The sequence below is a fragment of the Carassius auratus genome, unplaced genomic scaffold (genome assembly GCF_003368295.1).
Source record: "Carassius auratus strain Wakin unplaced genomic scaffold, ASM336829v1 scaf_tig00001016, whole genome shotgun sequence".
Taxonomy (NCBI): domain Eukaryota; kingdom Metazoa; phylum Chordata; class Actinopteri; order Cypriniformes; family Cyprinidae; genus Carassius; species Carassius auratus.
In genome coordinates, this window is record NW_020523334.1 from 1,291 (window position 1) to 22,937 (window position 21,647).

At 37.3% G+C, this 21,647-nt stretch overlaps 1 protein-coding gene across 1 annotated transcript; it reads left to right on the forward strand.

The window, feature by feature from the left end:
• The first annotated feature begins 446 nt into the window (after nucleotides 1-446).
• On the forward strand, nucleotides 447-12,419 carry LOC113069187 (alpha-1,3-mannosyl-glycoprotein 4-beta-N-acetylglucosaminyltransferase B-like). Its single transcript, XM_026242200.1, has 14 exons — nucleotides 447-967; nucleotides 2,132-2,284; nucleotides 2,358-2,489; nucleotides 3,101-3,234; nucleotides 5,824-5,870; nucleotides 5,972-6,085; nucleotides 6,392-6,467; nucleotides 6,556-6,670; nucleotides 7,123-7,253; nucleotides 7,384-7,491; nucleotides 8,781-8,974; nucleotides 9,868-9,946; nucleotides 11,240-11,315; nucleotides 12,246-12,419. Exons 1-14 carry the CDS (start codon nucleotides 880-882, stop codon nucleotides 12,380-12,382), a joined length of 1,584 nt encoding a protein of 527 aa, XP_026097985.1. The 5' UTR covers nucleotides 447-879; the 3' UTR covers nucleotides 12,383-12,419.
• The last annotated feature ends 9,228 nt before the right edge of the window (nucleotides 12,420-21,647 follow it).

A 21,647-nucleotide genomic window follows, 5' to 3' on the forward strand; every position in this document is an offset into this window, starting at 1 on the left:
CATAGAGTACAGACAGTAGCTTGTCACACTTGTCACGCGCATATTTATACTTTACATCGGATTTAGAACGAGCAGAAATCTGTTAGAAATAAAACGACCCAAAATCAAAATAAGTGATAAAATTGAGCAATAGCCATATGGGCAGCCATGTGTCATATGTCTCCAGACTTATTTGTTCATTAAAGACGTCAATTTGACTGGTCATGTGAAATAGGTCAACGAGAATAATAGGCTAAGCTTACCGGTCTATTCAACAAGACAAGTCGAAGCCCTGATTTTGATCAATGGAGGTTTGAAAAGGAATTTAAAAAAAAAAGAAAGAAAGACATATTATGCCTTTTTTCAACATGTAACAAATATAAAGAGTTTGGGGACACCAAGAAAGAGGTTCACGTTTTAAGTGTTGACGGACTGCACCCTTAGGTGTCACTTTCTCCAAATACAATACTTCATTGAGTCGGAAAGCTCCGGATCATTAATGACCAAAGAGGGGAGACGTTTGACAGACGATTAAACGCAATATGTAAAAATGAACACGACAGTATACTACTATCAGCCGCGTCCTCATGAATATGCATCGACTGGATGAATACTGATGAGCTGGACAGGTGGAGGATGGCGCTGCTGCTGCTCAGGAGGTGTGAGAGGAATCTTTTTAAATCCTTCGTGAGGAACCAAGGCATTAACTTACAGCTAGTTTCGCCACAATGTAGCGGACCTGGACCTGGTCTGAGAGAGCAGGGTGCATTTTAAAAGGATCATCCAGACGTCGCGGGAAAGAAGCAGCAACTAATCTTTTCTTAGTTTTTATATCTCGAGGGTTTTGCCGCCTTGCCAAGAATTTACGAGTAGTATATTCTGGTATTTCTGTGGAATGAGATGAGGTCCTTGTATGGCAAACTTTTTTTTGTCGCCTGTTTTTTATATGCGTTGATGTTGTTAACCTCCTGGCACACATCAAAGTCAGGTGAGCATGATCATCCTGTGAAGACTACCTCAAAAAATAGCTATTCCGATTGGTTATTCGGAATATAAATTTCTTAACAATTTTCTTGTTTTGTTTGTTTGACAATTTCTGTAACTGACATTTTAGAATTGAAGGAGTTGTATATCAATGTTAAAGAAGCCGTAATTTAGATTTTAGTTTTTAGAAATTAAGTTTTTTTCCTTTTTTTTTTTTTTTTTGTCAGCTGTCAACCACATAGGACGTGGCTGTCTAGACTGCTGTATGCCAGACAAACTGGTATTGCAGGAATTCGGTTTCTTTCATGTGGACATAATTACATTTTTATTAAATTAAATGATGTCAATAATACAAAAGATGGATAACATGTTAAAAAGGTGATTTCTGGTTCTGGTTATCTTAAATTTAATTTAATATAATAAGTAACATTATTGACAAGCCCTGTGCTTCAGTGTAGGAATTAGATGAAATCATATGCCATATAACAAAGTGCATCGAGGCAAAGAGGAACTTTTGCAGCTCATCAACAGAGATGAATGTATACCATCCATAGCAGCATATATTCACCAGTACAAAACTTCCTGAAACGCTAAAAGCTTCCTTAAAGTTATATGGGTTAGCTTGTGTTTGGAAGAATTGTAGTTAGCAAAAAGCCAAATGAATCAGCTTTGAGTTTCTATAGGCAGTAATTAAACATGATGATTGATATAACTTGTTAATATCAGGGGGAAGTTGTGGCTTAATGGTTAGAGAGTCGGACTCCCAATCGAAGGGTTGTGAGTTCGAGTCTTGGGCCGGCAGGAATTGTGGGTGGGGGGAGTGCTTGTACAGTGCTCTCTCCACCCTCAGCTCCACGACTTAGGTGCCCTTGAGCAAGGCACCGAACCCCCAACTGCTCCCCGGGCGCCGCAGCATAAATGGCTGCCCACTGCTCCGGGTGTGTGTTCACGGTGTGTGTGTGTGTGTGTGTGTGTGTGTGTGCACTGCTCTGTGTGTGTGCACTTCGGATGGGTTAAATGCAGAGCATGAATTCTGAGTATGGGTCACCATACTTGGCTGAATGTCACGTCACTTTCACTTTCACTTTAATAAAGCTTAATGAACTTGTTTTCAACCCGAAACATTTAATACTTTAATTCACATCACGAGATGACTTCTGTGTTTCAGATAACTTGCCATTTCAGCTGCATTCGGTCTATGAGAGGTTACTGCGGGCACAACAACAAGGGGAGGTCTTATCAAAAAAACTGTCTAAAGTGCTTGGTCAACTTCAAAACCGCAGCATTGCTACATTGAATCACACAATCAGCAACTCCTCAGGTGAGTCCATGAACATTTCTTGCTGTAATATTTGTGTCTATACAGTTATGCAGTATTTTATCCGCATTTGTAGCTATATTAGAAGAGAGGGTCCTTCGGCACTTGTTGCTTTCACAGCCTAATGCCTACATCTACTTGCCTCACCTGAAGGAGGATGAGGACAGTCTGAAACCCATCGTTCACCTGGGGCAGCGACGCACTGGAGGTCTGTTCCCATTATCATTTTTTGCTATTTTTTATTGTTACAATGCTTGCAATAAAGCCATTTAATTTGATTTAAACATACTTGGCATAGGTAATATCAATATCTTAATGTTTTAAACTTCTATTAAGGGAAAAAAGACCAGCTGTGGCTTTTCATAAGAAGCTAAGATCTCAATTTCCCATCTATAAAATGAAACCACAAGCAAAGATATCATTGTAATATTTGCATACTACATTCTGGCCTTCTTTTTGCATAATAAATGCTGCTCTTTTCTTTCATGCATCTCTGATGTTACACTGCCAGCAGTGTTTATGTAGTTTTAAATTGCCTGCTGAGTATCATGAAAGCAGCAAAGCATCACAGTTGCAACATTTTATTTGAAACTCTAATTAGCCCTTAAAAGCCCTTCACTTAAACATGAGCACTTTTAATTTTCCTGCTAATCTAAATTGTATTATGATGTTTTATTTATTTTTGAACATATGCTATCATAGTGTTTCTTTTACTTTGTCAGCTTTATTGTTTCTAATATTTTTACACATGCATAATCACTGTAATGCAGTCTCACCATAGGAAGACAAGCTGACACACAGTTTTAACTGTTTACACAGTGTCTCTGGTGTTAGGGGTGCCCACCGTGCACAGGCAGAAACAGAGTTATCTAGTGAACACACTCCAGTCTCTCCTATTTGACCTATCAACTGCCGAGAGGAAAGATATTGTCATTGTAGTCTTTATTGCCGAGGTAACCTTTTACTTGTGCTCTTTGTTCTCTTATATCTCTCCTGGCTTTATCAGTTTTGTTCCTCTGGTAAGGTTGCATTAAACTTTATGGTGTTATATCAATGAATTCCTATGAAGCCACTTTATGTTATGAGCTGTCCAGTCCAGCCCCCGCGTGCCACTGCTGTATGTTTTTCTTATCACTTCAGAAGTTTGTTCTATTTGACCATAAGTGCCCTGCGAAGTGTACTTCACAGGATAGTCCGTCAGTATCCCAGTTCGAAGGGACCGGGCATTAAAGTGTGCGAGACAATTGATGTCTATTTACAGAGGTATATTATGTCACTTCTCTACGTTTCGTATGTTTGTGAAGACACTGCAGGCAGTGTGCAAATCGGTGAATGAATCCAAAGTGAAGTTAACTTCAGTGGACACTGTGTAGGGATCCTGTTTATTGGAACAGAGTTATAGCATGTTAAAGGGTTAGTTCGCCCAAAAATGAAAATTATGTCATTAATAACTCACCCTTATGCTGTTCCAAACATGTAAGGCCTCCTTTTATCTTCGGAACACAGTTTAAGATATTTTAGATTTAGTCCGAGAGCTCTCAGTCCTTCCATTGAAGCTGTGTGTACGGTATATTGTCCAGAAGGTAAGAAAAACATCATCAAAGTAGTCCATGTGACATCAGAGGGTCGGTTGGAATTTTTTGAAGCATCGAAAATACATTTTGGTCCAAAAATAGCAAAAACGACGACTTTATTCAGCATTGTCTTCTCTTCCGTGTCTGTGTGTGAGAGAGTTCAAATCAAAGCAGCTGGATTTCCGGTTCGCGAACGAATCATTCAGTTCACCAAATCGAACTGAATCGTTTTAAACGGTTCGCATCTCTAATACGCATTAATTCACAAATGACTTAAGCTGTTAACTTTTTTTAATGTGGCTGACACTCCCTCTGAGTTCAAACAAACCAATATCCCGGAGTAATGCATGCACTCAAACAGTACATTGACTGAACTGCTGTGAAGAGAGAACTGAAGATGAACACCGAGCCGAGCCAGATAACGAACAAAACATTGACTCGTTCACGAGTCAAGAACCGTTTCTGTCAGACGCGTCCGATTCGTGAACCGAGGAGCTGATGATACTGCGCATGTGTGATTCAGCGTGAAGCAGACCGACACACAGAGCGTCTGAACTGAACTGATTCTTTTGGTGATTGATTCTGAACTGATTCTGTGCTAGTGTTATGGGTGCGGGTAAACCGCAGGCTTGAATCAAGGGCAATTATCGCCAATGACGCCATTACGTCGAGCGCAAAAGAACTGGTGAACCGTTTTCTTCAACTGGTTTATCGAATCGAACTGTCCGAAAGAACTACTGGTGATCCGAACACCGATGCAACCGGTTCTTCACTCGTGAACGAGTCAGTCTATTGTTCGTTATCTGGCTCAGCTCGGTGTTCATCTTCACAGCAGTTCAATCAGTGTACTGTTTGAGTGCATGCATAACTCCGGGATATTGGTTTGTTTGAACTCAGAGGGAGTGTCAGCCACATTAAAAAAGTTAACAGCTTAAGTCATTTGAGGATTAATGCGTATTAGAGATGCGAACCGTTTAAAACGATTCAGTTCGATTTGGTGAACTGAATGATTCGTTCGCGAACCGGAAATCCAGCTGCTTTGATTTGAACTCTCTCACACACAGACACGGAAGAGAAGACAATGCTGAATAAAGTCGTCGTTTTTGCTATTTTTGGACCAAAATGTATTTTCGATGCTTCAAAAAATTCCAACGGACCCTCTGATGTCACATGGACTACTTTGATGATGTTTTTCTTACCTTTCTGGACATGGACAGTATACCGTACACACAGCTTCAATGGAGGGACTGAGAGCTCTCAGACTAAATCTAAATTATTTTAAACTGTGTTCCGAAGATAAAAGGAGGCCTTACATGTTTGGAACAGCATAAGGGTGAGTTATTAATGACATAATTTTCATTTTTGGGCGAACTAACCCTTTAAATAAGAGAGACATGCAAAATATGCAGAGCAGTGGTACGTGAGGACTGGACTTGTATACAAAGAAAAGTTTTGTTTACAAATATCTTTACTGTGGTTGATCTGAACTAATGTGAATTTGTGGGCTCTTTTAATACAATAAGCTGGAGCTAAAAATGTTTCACGATATGCATAAATGTTCTTCTTTTTACTGATCTTGGAGCAGTGTGCAGAAATTGTTTACAATATATACACTACCGATCAAAAGTTGGGAATCCGTACGATTTGTTAATGTGTTAATGTATTTCCTGTGATGGCAAAGCTGAATTTTCAGCAGCTATTACTGCAGTCTTCAGTATCACATGATCTATGGTGATTTTGGTACCAAGAAATTTCAATAAATTTTTTGATGAACAGAGAGTACAGCAATTATCTTTTATAACATTTTTGTAACATCATAAATACCTTTACTGTCACTTGTGATCAATTCAATGGATCCTTGCTGAAAAAAAATATATATTTATAAAAAAATAAATCTTACTGATCCCATACTTTTGAACGGTAGTGCACTTTGTTATTTCTTGATATGTGATTTCATTCTTCTCTTAGACAAATAAAAGATTTGTGAAAGCTGTTGTCCAGAGTGTACAGACCAAGTGAGTGTTTTTTTTTTTTATTGCACATCAGCATCATACGAGATGTTTCCATGTTTCTTTAAGCTGGCAGTGCAAGTAACTGTGTATTTCACTCTCTGTAGTCTCCCAGATGCTGTCAGTTCTGGAGTGATAGAGGTGATCTCTCCGTCTCCTCACTATTACCCAGACTTAAGTAACCTGAAGGAAACTTTTGGAGATCCCAAGGAGCGTGTCAGGTTAGCGATTCACCTATTGTGCCAATATGAAAAAAAGTGAAAGTCGTGACATTTGCCAAGTATGCTAATCCATACTCGGAATTGGTGCTCTGCATTTAACCCATGCAAGTGCACACACACACACAGCAGTGAATAGGAAACACACACACATAGTGAACACACACAGAGCAGTGGGAAGCTATTTGCTCCAGCGCCCGAGGAGCAGGTTCAGTGCCTTGCTCAAGGGCACTTCAGCTATGGATATTGAGGGTGGAAGAGAGCACTGTTCTGGTGTCTTAATTGTGAAACGTGTTTTACTGATTATAGATGGAGGACCAAGCAGAACCTTGACTACAGTTTCCTTATGTTGTATGCACAGTCTAAGGGCACATACTATGTCCAGGTAATACCAAAGCCACTGTCATGCAGCTCATTGTTAGCTCTATGTTCCATTGCCTTTATCAGTCTGAGTCTGTGCATGTGTGTTTCAGCTTGAGGATGATATTGTAGCAAAACAAGGATACTTTGAGTCCATGAAAAAACATATAGCGCATGTGCTTTCAGAGGAGTGGCTTTTCCTGGAGTTTTCCCGGCTGGGATTCATTGGTCAGTGCCTTGTCCTCTCTGTTCATTGATGTCCTGTCTTTTCTATCCTCACCATTTCTGTTTGATCAGTCGTTTCATATGTGTGCCGTTTTGTTATTTGTACAGCTGAACCAGTAGTTCATTGATAAATAGTTGTTAGTTGCGCAGTCTCAGTTGTGAATCCAAATGTATGGTCCTTTTATAATATGAGCCCTCTTTGTTAAAACTCGAACACAATTTCTGTTAGGATTTGCTTATTTGCATATTTGAATTAAAAATAATTCAGTTCAGATCTTCTTGATTATTCAAATAGTCTCTTAAATCAACCAGGTTTTCTTACAGTAGCATCAGATTTCAGGGATCATCGTCAGTGTCTCACAGCTCCCATAAATACTGTTTACTATGACCAGATCTATGATACTATTTGTGTCCTAGCATGAAATTAAGTAAATCGCTAATTTTTCATATTCTAGGCAAGCTTTTCCGCACATCAGATCTACCAATGATTGTGGAGTTCTTCCTGATGTTTCACAAAGAGAAACCGATAGATTGGCTGCTCGATCACATCCTGTGGGTTAAAGTGTGTAATCCTGAGAAAGACTCAGTAAGTTTGAATATAATATGCACTTATTTTTGTTTGAATGTTTATTTATTTATTTGTGAGATTGGTGTAAGACATTTCACTGTTTATTGAAGACATTTCATTGTTTATTGTTGTAATTCATTGCACTTAGAAACACTGCGATAATGAGAAGGCCCGACTGAAGAAAACTTACAAACCCTCCCTGTTTCAGCATGTTGGTTTGCATTCCTCACTCCCCGGTAAAATTCAAAACCTAAAGGTAATTCAAACTTCCTCTTCCTTGTATGAAGATTTTCATATATATGTATGCTAAGGTTTAGTATATTTAATGAAAACTAAAACTGAAACCATAAAAGCAATGTTACATGAAATAAAAAACATAAATAAATAAATGTCAATCATTTCAAGTAGTGGCAAAGACAAAATTAAAACTAAAATAAACATTCATAAAAAATAAATATAATAAATAAATAAAAAATCACACAAAATGGACAAAAAACCTCAAACTAAAAATTTAAAATATAAAAATGAAAACTTTTTTTATAAAATATTAAATAAAATTATAATATTATAATGCAAGAAGCATTTGTAGTAAAATAGTTCTATATGTGTGTAAGGGTAGACAACAGCTCATCTACATTGCAAAGAGAGCATTTACATTATTTATATTAGCACATTGTATTTCCATAATGACTTACTGAATATGAAATAACACAACTCATGCAATTCATCTTAAAGGTGAAGTGTGTTAATTCTAATGTGCTAATGGCACCAATCGTAATTGCTTTTTATTATTTTATCATTTTATTTTGGAACATCGCCCAACCAATGGGTAATGTTGTTTTCTCTGAAAAATAAACTGGGAAGGAATTTTAACTTCAAAGAAAATTAAACACTTCACCTTTAAAGAAACATTTCCAAAAAAAATGCAGCAATACAAAGTTCCAAATGTGTCCAAAACAAATTATAATAATTACAAGCAGGCATGGTTTCCTCAGAAGTTGCGACCGAACCAAAACACAGAACATCCCAGATGTACTCAAAACGTCTTTATTAATAAATAAAAAATAATAATAAAAAAATAACACAAAAACCACCAAACACAATGTCAAGACAGAAGAGCATGCAGCAAGTTAACATAAACATAAGCCGTGTACTTTAGTCTATAGGAAACAGGTGACAACATGATACAAGATGTGCCCGGAGACTGACTGTCAGGATCCTAGGATCGAAACCAAAGTATATAGAGTCCAGACACCAAGCCCCAAATACAATACCTACACAAAAGAATGCAGGACTGAGAGAAAAATCCCTGAACTCGCATGCTCAAGGACAAGAGAGGACAATACAACATATGAGTGACAGGATCTTGTCACCAAATCAAATGCCAGAGCATCCGAAGTGAATGGTCTCTTCTCATGATGCCTATGTAGAGTGTTCCAAATCACTCCCTTATTAAGTTCTATTACAGCTAGGATGCTGCATGTCCGCTCACTAGGTTTCAGAACAGCACTTTTCTGTATGTCTGTGATTTTATGTGATGTACAGGATAAAGACTTTGGGAATCAGGTGCTGTTCAAAGGTCACAATAACCCACCAGCAGAACTCAGGAGCAGTCTGCAGAAATATCTGTCTCACACTCTGGAGCGAGCTTACAATGGAGTGGACTTCTTCTGGGGCCTCACACCCAAAAGAGGAGATTACATCCTCATTACTTTCAGCACACCCCAAGCTGTCAAAGGGTGAGACACCTGTGCAGGTCATTCATTTGATGATGAGTATATAATGTGTACACTACACGGGAACAGGCAATCTTGCTAAAGTTCCAGTTCCTATATCCAGTTTGCATGTGATGAGAAATAAAACATTATTTCATTAACTTACCCTTGTGTAGTCCAAAACTGTCTTTTTGTTTGTTTGTTTTTTTCGTGCACAAAAATGATATTTTGGAAATCATTTCCATTTTTTTTTTCTCCATACAATGATATTCAGTGAAGGCCAGTGTTGTTCAAAATCTTGTGTTCTGCAGAAGAAAGAAAGTCGTACAGGTATTTTGGGGTAAACTATCCTTTTATCTGTGAAAGAAAACTTGATGTGGCTCAGTATGTTTAGGGGACTCTGTCTTTCAGCAGCCATGGCTTATTGTAAATATCTCTTAACGTGGATATATCAGTAGAAGTAAAAACCCAGTGGCAATGTAAATGAACCCCGCTGTCTGTCTGTGCGCTCTTATATTAAAGTGAGTTTGCCCTGCTGAAAGAATATGAACCAATGGCTTCTGTTTCAGTTCCTCTGAGCAGGATATTCTATACTGACAATGAGCTGAAAACTAAGATGACATTTGGGGAAAGTCTTGTAAAGAAAATCTGGACATTTTCAGTACTATCTTCATGAAATTGTGGGAAATGGGTGAATCTGTCACTTGACAGAGAGTGATGCAATGCGCACAGAGAATTTTTTTTTTTAAGCTACATACATAACTTACAAAACCTATTAATTTTATACAGTTTAAGTTAAACTCTATCGTCAACATCTATGTCATGAGAAACATTTAAACAATTTAGACAAATGTACTTACAGTGAAACTTCTACTTGCTGATTAATATTTCTATATTTTTATTCCACTCACTTCCAGGTACCTTTTTCGATCTGGCAATATTGAGACAAATGGTGACAGGTTTTACAACACTACAGTGGAGGTGCTCCCTACTAATGTAAGTACAGTATCATGCCAAAAAAGATCTGTGTACACTAGCATTCAAAGGTATGAGAGAGCAGAAAGATTGTAGATCATTGTTTTTGATAGAAATAAGTCTTTTATGCTCACCAAGTCTGCATTTATTTGATCAAAAATACAGTAAAAACTGAAATAGTGTGAAATATTTATTACATAAAAAAAACTGTTTTAATATATTATAAACTGTAATTTATTCCTTTGATGGAAAGCTGAATTTTCAGTCTTCAGTGTCACATGATCCTTCAGAAATCATTCTAATATGCTGATTTGGTGCTCAAACATTTCATAACATAATATTGTTATCAGTGTTTAAAACAGTTGTGCTGATTAATGTGTTTGTGGATACCGAGATATGCTTGTTTACTCTCAATTTTGATCAATTTATCGAATCCTTGAACAAAAAATTCCACACGCAAACGAAAATCTTACTGACTCTAAACATTTGAACCGCAGTGTAAACCTTTCAGGACAGACCATGAGGTTCTGTTGAAGCATCAGTAAAAAAGAAAAGAAAAAAACAATATTAACAGCTAAATTCCAGGTGAATGACTACACTACCCATGAAACCTGAAGAGAAGGCTCCACCAATCAGAGAATCACAACAAATCAGAATAAAAAGTGCTCAGCAGTGAGCAACCACCCTCTGCTAGGAAACATTGGAAACCACACTGAGTCTCCCTACTTGTATACTCCCAATAATTTTATATTGTGTTGACAATTTTTATTTGATTATGTCATTTGTTATGATTTATGGGTCTGTAATTCATTCTCTCATAAAAGATAATAGGCACACAGTCTTTTTTAAGTCCACTTTTTTGTTGTTGGTGGGTTTGCTTCGTGATTCTTTCTTTAATCGTTTTTTGTTAATCCCTGGAGTACTATAAATGTCTTAAATAATTAGAAATCCCAAAGTTTGAAATTTACAAATCCAAAGCTGCCCGGAAAATGGGTGGTTTCAGTCTGTGTAAAATACTGTATATTGGTATTGTCATAGCTTGTATGTGACTACACCCTTTTTGTAAGTGAACGTTTGTATTCATTTGCTTGTCGTGATGGGGCCTTGCTCCTGTGCTTGCAAGCCATGTAAACATTTCTCTAAGACAACTGAAAACTAACACCCAAAAACAAATGAGTTTGAGTCTGTGTTTGAGTTTAAGCTTTACTTCAAACCTGCTAGACAAGGATTTTTGTAAATACTTCCTGATATGACTTTTTTTTTTTCATTTGCATTGAAGTATGAAGTGTTAACAGGTATATCTGTGTATTACAGAAATCTGTGAAAGAGAGGGTGACGAGACGAGAATTAGCCTGCTGTAAACCCTCATCTGATGGTTTTGTTCAGATAGGTACTCAACCATATTCGATTTCCTGTTTCTTCTTTTCTTTCCTTTTCTGTCACTCATTTGTAAGATTTAAATATTTACATAAGAGGTATTGTAAAGCTAGCTGTGATGATAATCATGATAATTACAGGGAACTCCAGACTTGGCCTGAGGTCTGTAGTTATAGGGTGGGTATCAAAAACCTGTACTAATAAAGAACGTGTTCATTATTTATATATTTATTTTTAATTTAAAAGCTGATTTTTGTGATGTTCAGTTTTATAACCCGTGTTTGATTTTCTTATTTTCCACTATTGAAGAACACAGAGTGTAGTGAAACTGTGACAGCATACTTGAACCAGTACTGAAAAAAGGTTGTGTGCTTTCGTTTTCTTATTGAACTGGTCACACAGACTTGCGACTCAATTTAAATTGTTCTAATGTTTCTCTCATTTGCATAATCAGTATGGGTCTCACTCACTGAAACTCAAGTCATTACTTTTTTTCATATTTAAAAGAATAAAGAACTTTCAAAGTGTACAAATACTGTTCAAAGGTTTTTTTTTAAAGTTTTTATTATTATTATTATTATTATTATTATCGAGCAAGAATGCATTGAATTGATCAAAAGTGACAAATAAACGCTTTATATTTATCAAAGACTCCTGAAAAATTCTGAGACTCTATCTGATCAGAAACATGAGCAAGTATGCATGTCCATGTCTGTAATATACACACTAGATTGTTTTCAAATATTTGGATAAACCACAATAAGGAATGTGAGATCAAACGTGGTTATGCAAATGTATGTGAGCATGCCAGAATGTGTGTGAGTGTCCACATCCGACCAGCATCAAAACGTGGCACCTCTTATGCAATGTGTTGATTGAAAGAGGTCAGGTGGTTTCTCTTTATTTTGTGATGGGATATGTCATATAATGTCTGTTTTCTTAGGTTCCTTCAAGAATGGAGTGGCTGAGGGAGAAGTGGATGGAGCGTTAGGAGAAACAGCGGCCATGCGACTCCTGGTTCACTCTGATTCTGATGTCTGGGTCCTTCTCAGTGAGGTGAACCACATTCATACCATCTAGAAATGACCCTTAGAAACAGACCTTACCTAACCATTAAATTCTGAGAAAGCCATACTGGCATGAGTAATACATAACAAAAAGAAAATGCAGTTAAGAATTAAAATAAATAAATAAATAAATAAATAAAGACTCAGAAAGGAAAGTGGTATTTTACAGTAAACAGTCTTTAATCCAAGGAATCACAGGGAATATTCACAATCCGACAAGTATGACATTCAAAGATCAACAAACACTAACTTACTGGACTGGGGCTTTTAAACAGAGAAAAATAAGGGAGGAATGAGACACATGGAATCAAATTAACACAATTAACATAAGAGAGAAAACTGGGTCACTGGGAGCAAAACACACACACACAGACAGGTCCATAATCCTGACAATACTTAAGTACAGTAAAAGTTTTTTTTTTTTTTTTTTTTTTTATAATAGACATTTTAATAAATCTAAAATCAAGACGTGAAAGGAAAAAAAAAGGAAAAAAAAAAACACTAAGGATTTGAAATAGTAAATTAACTGATGAGTGATCCTCTGCTGCCATCTACTGGTTATAATGGTAATTTTATGTCATTTTTATCTTCGTCTGTAGACGTGAACGAGTCAATGTTTCGTTCATTATCTGGCTCGGCTCGGTGTTCATCTTCATTTCTCTCTTCACAGCAGTTCAGTCAGTGTACTGTTTTAGTAAATGAATTACTCCGGGATATTGGTTTGTTTGAACTCAGAGGGAGTGTCAGCCACATTAAAAAAGTTAACAGCTTAAGACATTTGTGGATTAATGTGTATTGGATTTGGTGAACTGGTTCAAAAACATCCGGTTACATCGAATGATTCGTTCGCGAACCGGATATCACAAAACTGCTTTATTTTGAACTCTCTCACAACAGACACGGAAGAGAAGACAATGCTGAATAAAGTCGTAGTTTTTGCTATTTTGGGACCAAAATGTATTTTCGATGCGTCAAAAAATTGATGTCACGTGGACTACTTTGATGTTTTTCTTACCTTTCTAGACATGGACAGTCGACCGTACACACAGTTTCAATGAAGGGACTGAGAGCTCTTGGATTAATTCTAAAATATCTTAAAGGTCCTGTTTTTCGTGTTTTTTTTTTAAGCTTTCATTGTGTTTACAGTGTGCAATATAACATGTGTTCATGTTTCGCGTATAAATAAACACACTATTTTTCACACAATACACGTATCTGTATACCGCTGTTTTCACTGTCACAAAAACGGGCTGATGACTTCCTTGTTCTATAAAGTCCCTCCTTCAGAAATATGTAACGAGTTCTGATTGGGCCAGCAGTTCTTGTGTTGTGAATCAACACCAGATTAGAGGAGGCTGCCCTCCTGGGAAACGCGATTGGACTAGTTTGAGAAGCAAGTGGGCAGAAGCATGGGCTGGAGATGTACTTATAATCACAGGAGCGTTTTTTACTGACGAGATGCGCATAAAAATCGCATTTGTTTTTTTGCACAGCCCTAACATCTAGTTAACAAAGCTAAACAGCATTGGCCTTTGTGTAATAAGATACAGAAACTGTTAAACGCACCAACTTAAATAATAAAATACACTTACCGGTTGTGGTCCATAAACAATGCCTTCTCCAGACAAAGAGGGAACTGCTCCAGTTTTCAAGAATAATCTTTGTGCGAATCCGGCATTAAACTGATTGAGATTGAGGAAGTTGTCCTCAGCAAACTGTCCTCAGCAAAATGTGCTGCACATAGTTTTACATGTGGATTATAATTTTTGGGAACCGAGTTAATTACATAAATTGTAACCATTAATATCCAAGTACAGCGTCCCTGGGAAGGCCAAACAAAAGCACTATTCGGACGGGACTAGTTTTCTAAACTACGTTTGAGTTTCGATTCTTACCACCTGACGTCTGTGATTTTCATGTACCAATTCGGACGGGACTAGTATCTCCGTGTTTATTACAGAGGTGGGAGGGTCTGATTTGTGCATCTGGGCGTCACAGAGATCACACGCTCTGTATGCGTGCATTGCATTCATTCAGAATGATAGCCTTAGTATTATTACACAATAAATACTAAATGGCTAGTATAGCAAAACCATGTTAATGTGTGGTTCCTTTAGTTTAACTTGTTTTCCTTTTTTTTTTTTATTAAATGTAATTAAAACATAATGTAACTGATTTTATTATTTGTATTATTTTATTATTATTATTTATTTGCCGCTAAGCATATATATCAAACATCCACACGGTAAGAGCATCTATGGTAATTCACGTTGGCCAAAACACACAAGGAAACGTGTTGTGAAATAAAATATCACCGGCAATCACAGACATTCGCATTCGGACAGGATTAGTTTTCTCAGAGGATCACTGAGTTTGCTGAAAAACGGTAGGTAATTTGCACTGGAATTATCACAGAGGTTGTGTGAGAAAAACACAGACGTGGCAGATTCGGACGGGATTAAAATCACCAAGTACGTCTGTGAAACGCAGATTTCTCTAACGACCCCCTGTAAAACTAGTCCCGTCCGAATAGGGCTAAAGATGATTGGACTCCGAGATGAAAATAGCAGCCTTTCAACGACATGGCGACAAACACAAAATGCAGCTCTTCCTCCTCTACGTTGGAGCGCAACAATACCACGCCCCCCTTTTTGTGAATTCATGTGGGCGGAGGTTAGTCAAAAAACTGTTTTTGTGACGTCATTACTGTAGGAACTAGAGGAATGTAGTCCAAACAAGGGTCGTTTTTTTTGTAGGCGAATTCTGTTAAATAAAATATCTCCCTTGGCATTGAACTTTGAGCTTTAGAATTTTACAGATATTATTTATACTCTAACAACAACATTACACACTAACTAAAGTTTAAAACATGGGATCACGAAGAAGGGGACCTTTTAACTGTGTTCCGAAGATAAACGGAAGTCTCACTGATTTGGAACGACATTAGGGTGAGTTATTAATTACATAATTTTGATTATTGGGTGAACTAATCGTTTAAGTTGTTAAAGTCACACAGAAAATTATTTAAATTGGGTTATTTTGAGGAAAATTTGCATATATGAATATAATATTTAACTAATAAAATAAGTAAATTTCCTAGATGTTCTGTTATGATTACAATGAGAAAAATAACAAATTATATCACAAATGGTTAAATCAGTGTCTAAGTGAAACAAAGAATTTTGACAAGTCAGAACAAAATTTTTGACAAGGAGGCATTTAAAGAAAAGATTATTAATTTATTCAGTACTAAAAAGAAATTAACATTACCAAATTCAGATGTAATCTCATTAGTGGGGTATATATGACGCAAGATTTTTAGGTGTTAGTTCTTAAACTTTATTGGCTACAAAATTAATATGGCAGGAGCTTTTTTTCCCCAATTAATCGTTTTTATTAAATAATTACAAAAAAATAAAAATTCCCTCGGGGTTATTCATTTTCTATAATTTCTTATAATTACTACATTTTGGGTCACAAGTACTCTTCAATCAGGAATTTCAATTTTCACAATCTTTTCAAAAGATAAATGACACCTCATTAAATGAAAAAGTTCATTTGAAGAAATTATTTTTGTACAACGGAAATTTTATTTAGACATGAAACCATAATAAGAATGAACATTCCCCTTGTGAATCTAGCATATCACAAAGATAACCAATACACTTTTCATGGCAGTTGTTAATAAATATTTACTTGTTTATTACCAAAATGCTCTCATTGTTCCATAGCTTCACTTTATGTGAGGAGAAATTGTGGATGAAACAAAGGTTCCATGGAATTTAGAAAGTTTTAAATTTAGTTTAGAAGGGGATAAGTTAAAAGTTAATAAGATTTTAAGCCCTCCTTGTTTTATAGATATTGTTTGAGACACAATTCTTTACTCAGTTCACTTTGAAAGTATTATTAGTGTCAAAATCAAGCATGTCGAAACCTCCATCAGCTTTCTTTCTACATAGAACCTGTTTCTTCAAATACTAATGTTTGTTTTCCAAAAAAGGTTAAACAAACTATTATTATGCTTTTAAGTATGATCATGGACACATAATGAAAAGGATGGGTATATGAGACGGACCTTCAGCTTTTATTAAAAGGTCTCTACCAAGAAAAGATAAATCTCTTTGAAGGCCATTGTAAAACATTAATTTTGATTTTTAATTCTAGGAAGAAAATTATTGCCTAAAAGATATTTTCTTAGAAATACGGATGCCATAATTCACATGAACCTTAATGGGTATATTATTCACAGAGGTGTCAAAGTTATCAAATAAACAGGTAGATTCACATGAACCTTAATGGGTATATTATACACTGAGGTGTCAAAGTTATCAAATAAACAGGTAATTTCACATTTAGCTATATTTATTTAGTTTTAGACCAGAAGCGTCTAAAAAAGTATTAATTTCAAGAGCATTTGCAATTATTTGTTTTTTCTAAAAACAGGGTTCTGTCAAGTTGTAAAATTCAAATCTCTGTTAAAAATGTTGAAATCAGGATTATTTTGAATACTCAATGAGAGTAATTCCACAACTAATGAGATCAAAAAGTTGCAGATTTCACAACCTTGCCTTCATTTAAGTCACTTGCTCTCATTAAATGAGCATCTCTGTATTTTCTTTTTAGGTCAAGTAATATCAGACTAAGTTTCTTAAATGTACATGCATATAAAGAGTTTTTATTGTGCCCATAAACATTGAAAATGTAAAAAATTTGTATAGTCTAAAATGTTTACAATTGTTTACAATTATTATAACCAAGGGTGTGTTTTGTGAAAAAACAACAACCAAAAAAAAAAAAACAGTTTTTATTACTATATTTTAATGTTTTTGTTGTCAGACAACGGAATTAATATTATAATGACTGAAACGCGGTCCATTAAGACTACTCAACCAGCTTTCATTAATCTGCACTAATGAAATCAAATACACATACAATGAATTCAGTGGTTGTGCTGTGACTGATGTCGGCTATACTTGCTTGTAAAATAGAGTTAGAAGCAACAGAATATATATATATATATATATATATATATATATATATATATATATATATATATATATATATATATATATATATATATATATTTATTAGTGGTGGGTCGTTATCGGCGTTAACGCAGCGAGACTCTTATCGGGCGAGTTACATACTCTTATCTGTCAGTTATTTCTAAAGTGAAAGTAAACAGTTGAGGAAGAAAATGGGATGTGTATTATATTGGATGCGTTCATCGTCTTTTAAAGGGACCACGCCTAATTTAGCCACTGGCTGCTGTAATATTAATCCAAGAAAATGAAAGAAAATTGTTTTTGTAGTTGTAGTTGTAGTTTTAACAGTCAACCCAAAAATTATTCAGACACCAGATATAATTTTTGATATATATAGAAAAACTGTAATGATATGAGAAATGTTGAAGGTGTCTGAATAAATGTAGGTTTGATTGTATATTTCATTTTTACATTGAAGACTATCCAGTGCTATTTTACATTTAATATTTGGTTTCTGTACCTTGACACCTACAAACTTGAAAAAAACTTAAACATTGGTGTGAAACAGGCTTAATGTTGTTTGCACCTTGTGCAATATGGAATTAGTTTACAGCTTTTTCAAGCACTTTGTGATGTATTTTGGAAACAGGAGATGAGCCCCTTTTCTACTGCACCACCTAGCTTGATAAACCCCTTCCCAAAGACTTACTGTTTGACAATTTTATTTGGGTAACACATATTCTGAATGCCTTCGGCAAAATTTGAATTACCCATTTTAATCTAGATTAATCTAGATTAATTTCAAGATCACAGTGAGATTAATCTAGATTTAAAAAATTAATCTATGCCCACCTCTATATATATATATATATATATATATATATATATATATATATATATATATATATATATATATATATATATATATATATATATATATATATATATATATTCTTTACTGAAAGTGCTGCTCCTCTCTACGCTGAACACAGCAGATGCAGAGAAAGAGGCTCGCGCTGGGAAAGAGAGACCTCGCGCTCGTGCGGCAACCCAAGAGAGTCTCGGAGACTAAATAATGATTGCCCAAAAAGTCGCTAGATTTGTCGCTAGTTGCTTTTTTGGAAAAAAAAGTTGCCAAGTTAGCAACTCCATTGCCCAGCGGACCGGCTTCAACCATCTCGCAAGTGTTGATAGGCTATTACTCGCGAGGTATAACCAATCAGATAGCGCCGGGGGGCGGGACATTGAGCAAGTCTGCAGAGTGGTGAATACAGAGAGGTTGCGCGGCACATATATCAGAGCCAGCCAAAGTAGTGCATTTTAAAATAAAATTGACTTTAATCAAACCACGGATCCGTGATAAGTTTTGTGATCCATCTCGCCACTAGTGTAATAGCCAGGGGCGTCGCTAGGCCCTTTTTAGGGGGGCTTCAGCCCCCCTAAACTTATGCCCAGCCCCCCTAAAAAATTATTGATTAATTAATTAGTGATCGCTTCAGTCCCCTTTAACTTTTTTAAAAACATTTGAAACGGTGGCAAGCTGCATCAAGTTCCGGCTCCTCCCCTGATCTGAGTCTGCATGGATTCAGCGCGTTTTTCAATCCACAGGGGCGCCGAGCAGAGCGAACATCAGAGAGTACAAGGTGTGTGTGTGTGTGTGTGTGTGTGTGTGTGTGTGTGTGCGTGTGTGCGTGTGCGTGTGTGCGTGCGTGTGTGTGTGTGTGTGTGTGTGTGCGTGTGTGTGTTCTCGCATCCAATACCAATACGTCTTCGCTGCGTTCACCTTCAGCCTTTATCGTGTGACAGTTGTTTTTTCTTCCAACAAAAATGAAGCGATTAACACCCATGAAAACATACTTTAGAAAACGATCATGATTTATTTTAATTTACTTTTTGAAATTGAAAACATATTATTGTGTATTTCGGCATTACATTATGCAGCCATGCAAAATAAATTATTAACGACACACATCATTGTCTGAAAGTACTAAATGGCACAGAGAGAGAAACATCATGTGGAGATATTTTGTTTTCTATTTGTCATGTTATTAGGTAAGACACGGCTCGTTCTATTTATTCAAGAGCGTTCTTTATTTTACTACCACACAGAGCAGCCTAAGCCATCCGTTGGACTCCATCAATAATAATCATGCAGTGCCCTCTAGTGGTTAGCATACCCAAACTACGGTAACTTAGCATGGACAAAAGACAATCTCTCAACATCTTCCCCTTTTAGAAGTTAGCAATAACAAGATCCCAAACATCTGCATTTTGCAATATTAATTAAATCTTAAATTTTCTTATATAATATAACAAAATAAATGCAACAACTTTGTTATCAAATAACTTTTTTTTTTTTTTTTTTTTTTTTTTTTTTTTTTTTTTTTTTTCTCTTTGTTATCAAATAACTTTTTTTTTTTTTTTTTTTTTTTTTTTTTTTCATTACGTCTTAGCAACAGTCTTAGAACGGTGCAGGACATCACAGGGGTAGACTGCCCTCAGTCCTGAAAGGGATTATTCTGCCCTTTTGAACATCATCAGTCTTGAAACCTAAGAGGCACCTTTATCTCACGGCCCCTGGAAGTTCTTCTCACAGGAGTAGATGGCGGAAGGGGAGACCCTGGGGAAGGGCCTGCTGGTAGCTGGCTCCCTGGTGATTCCGGCGGCGCAGTCTCGTCTGTCGGTAGGGAACTGCTGTCCTGCTGAGACACTGTAGGCTGAGCACATTGCTGTTCCGCAGGAGGTTCGGTCTCAGGAACAGTCTGGAGGTGACGCCTGTTCCGACGAGTCACGTTTCCATTGGCCATCTCCACGAGGTAGGATCTCGGCTCCTTGGACTTACTGATGACCCTGGCAGGTGTTGTCCATCCCTTCTCGCCATCGAGCTTCACTCTAACAGTTTGACCAGGGTGAAGTTCAGGGAGCGCGCGTGCCGAATGCCTGCGGTTGTAGTAGAATCTGTATGAACTTTTTGCTGTTGCGTCCTTCATGCAGACTTGATCCGGGTCGAATGGACGTGGCAGCAATGTCTTTTCTAGAACAGGAACAGTAGTACGGATTTGTCTACCAGTCATGAGTTGTGCTGGGCTTTCACCTGTTGCTGCGATTGGTGTAGAGCGATAACCCATAAGGGCTAAGCAGGGGTCCGGCTGCTTGAGGATGTACTTGGCAGTCCGAACAGCCCTTTCAGCAGCTCCGTTCGACTGTGGATAATGTGGGCTGGAGGTAATGTGAGTGAAACCATACCTCTGTTTGAAATCTTGGAACTCGGCTGATGTGAACTGTGTCCCGTTGTCACTGACCAGTTCTAGCGGGATGCCCCATCTCACGAAAATGTGCTTGAGCTTGTTGATAACTTGCTTGCTGGTAATGGTGGTGAGGGAAGCAATCTCAATGTCTCTAGAGAAATAATCGACAGCGACAAGAAAAGTCTTACCCTCTAACTCAAACAGATCAACGGCAATCCTTTGCCATGGGCCACTGGGCAGGGGAGTGGTTACCAGCGGTTCACGTCTTTGTGTAGGTTTGTGCTCTCTGCAAAAATCACATAATTTCACTTTGTTTGTGATCTGAGCTCCGATGTTTGGCCACCAAACTGTCAACTTGGCTCGCTCCCGACATTTGGTGAGGCCCTGGTGGCCTTCATGCAGTTGGTCCAGGACCCCAGCTCTGAGTACTGCTGGAACTACTATGCGGTCGTGATATAGGACCAGACTGTCCGACTCCGATAAGTGACCTCTGGCTGCATAGTATCCACGCAGTGGTGAGCCCTCTGTCATTCTACGAGGCCACCCTTTTCGGATGAATGTGATTACTTTTTGAAGTTCGGCATCGCTTTGTGTGACTTTGCGAATTTCCTCAAGCTTGGTTGACTTGATTGGTTTGCTAGCCACCATAGTGTTCACATATGCCTTTACTTGCGTTTCTGTTTCAGGCACGTAACTGTCTTTCAGTGGATGTCTGGAGAGTGTATCTGCAACTACTAGCTGCTTACCGGGAACATGTTCAGCAGTGACGTTGAATCGCATGAGGCGCATAAGCAGTCTCTGGCATCGTAGTGGCGTTTTGTCCAGATCGTATGAGTTGATCAATGGCACCAGTGGCTTGTGGTCAGTTTGTAAACGGACTCGTCCCATACCTTGGATGTAGCGGGCGAAACGTTCACAGGCCCAGACAGATGCCAGACACTCCTTTTCGATCTGCGAATACCTCTTCTCTGCATCAGTGAGGGTGCGCGAGCAAAAGGCAACGGGCCGCAACTCTCCATCATGGTCTTGCAACAGGGCAGCTCCA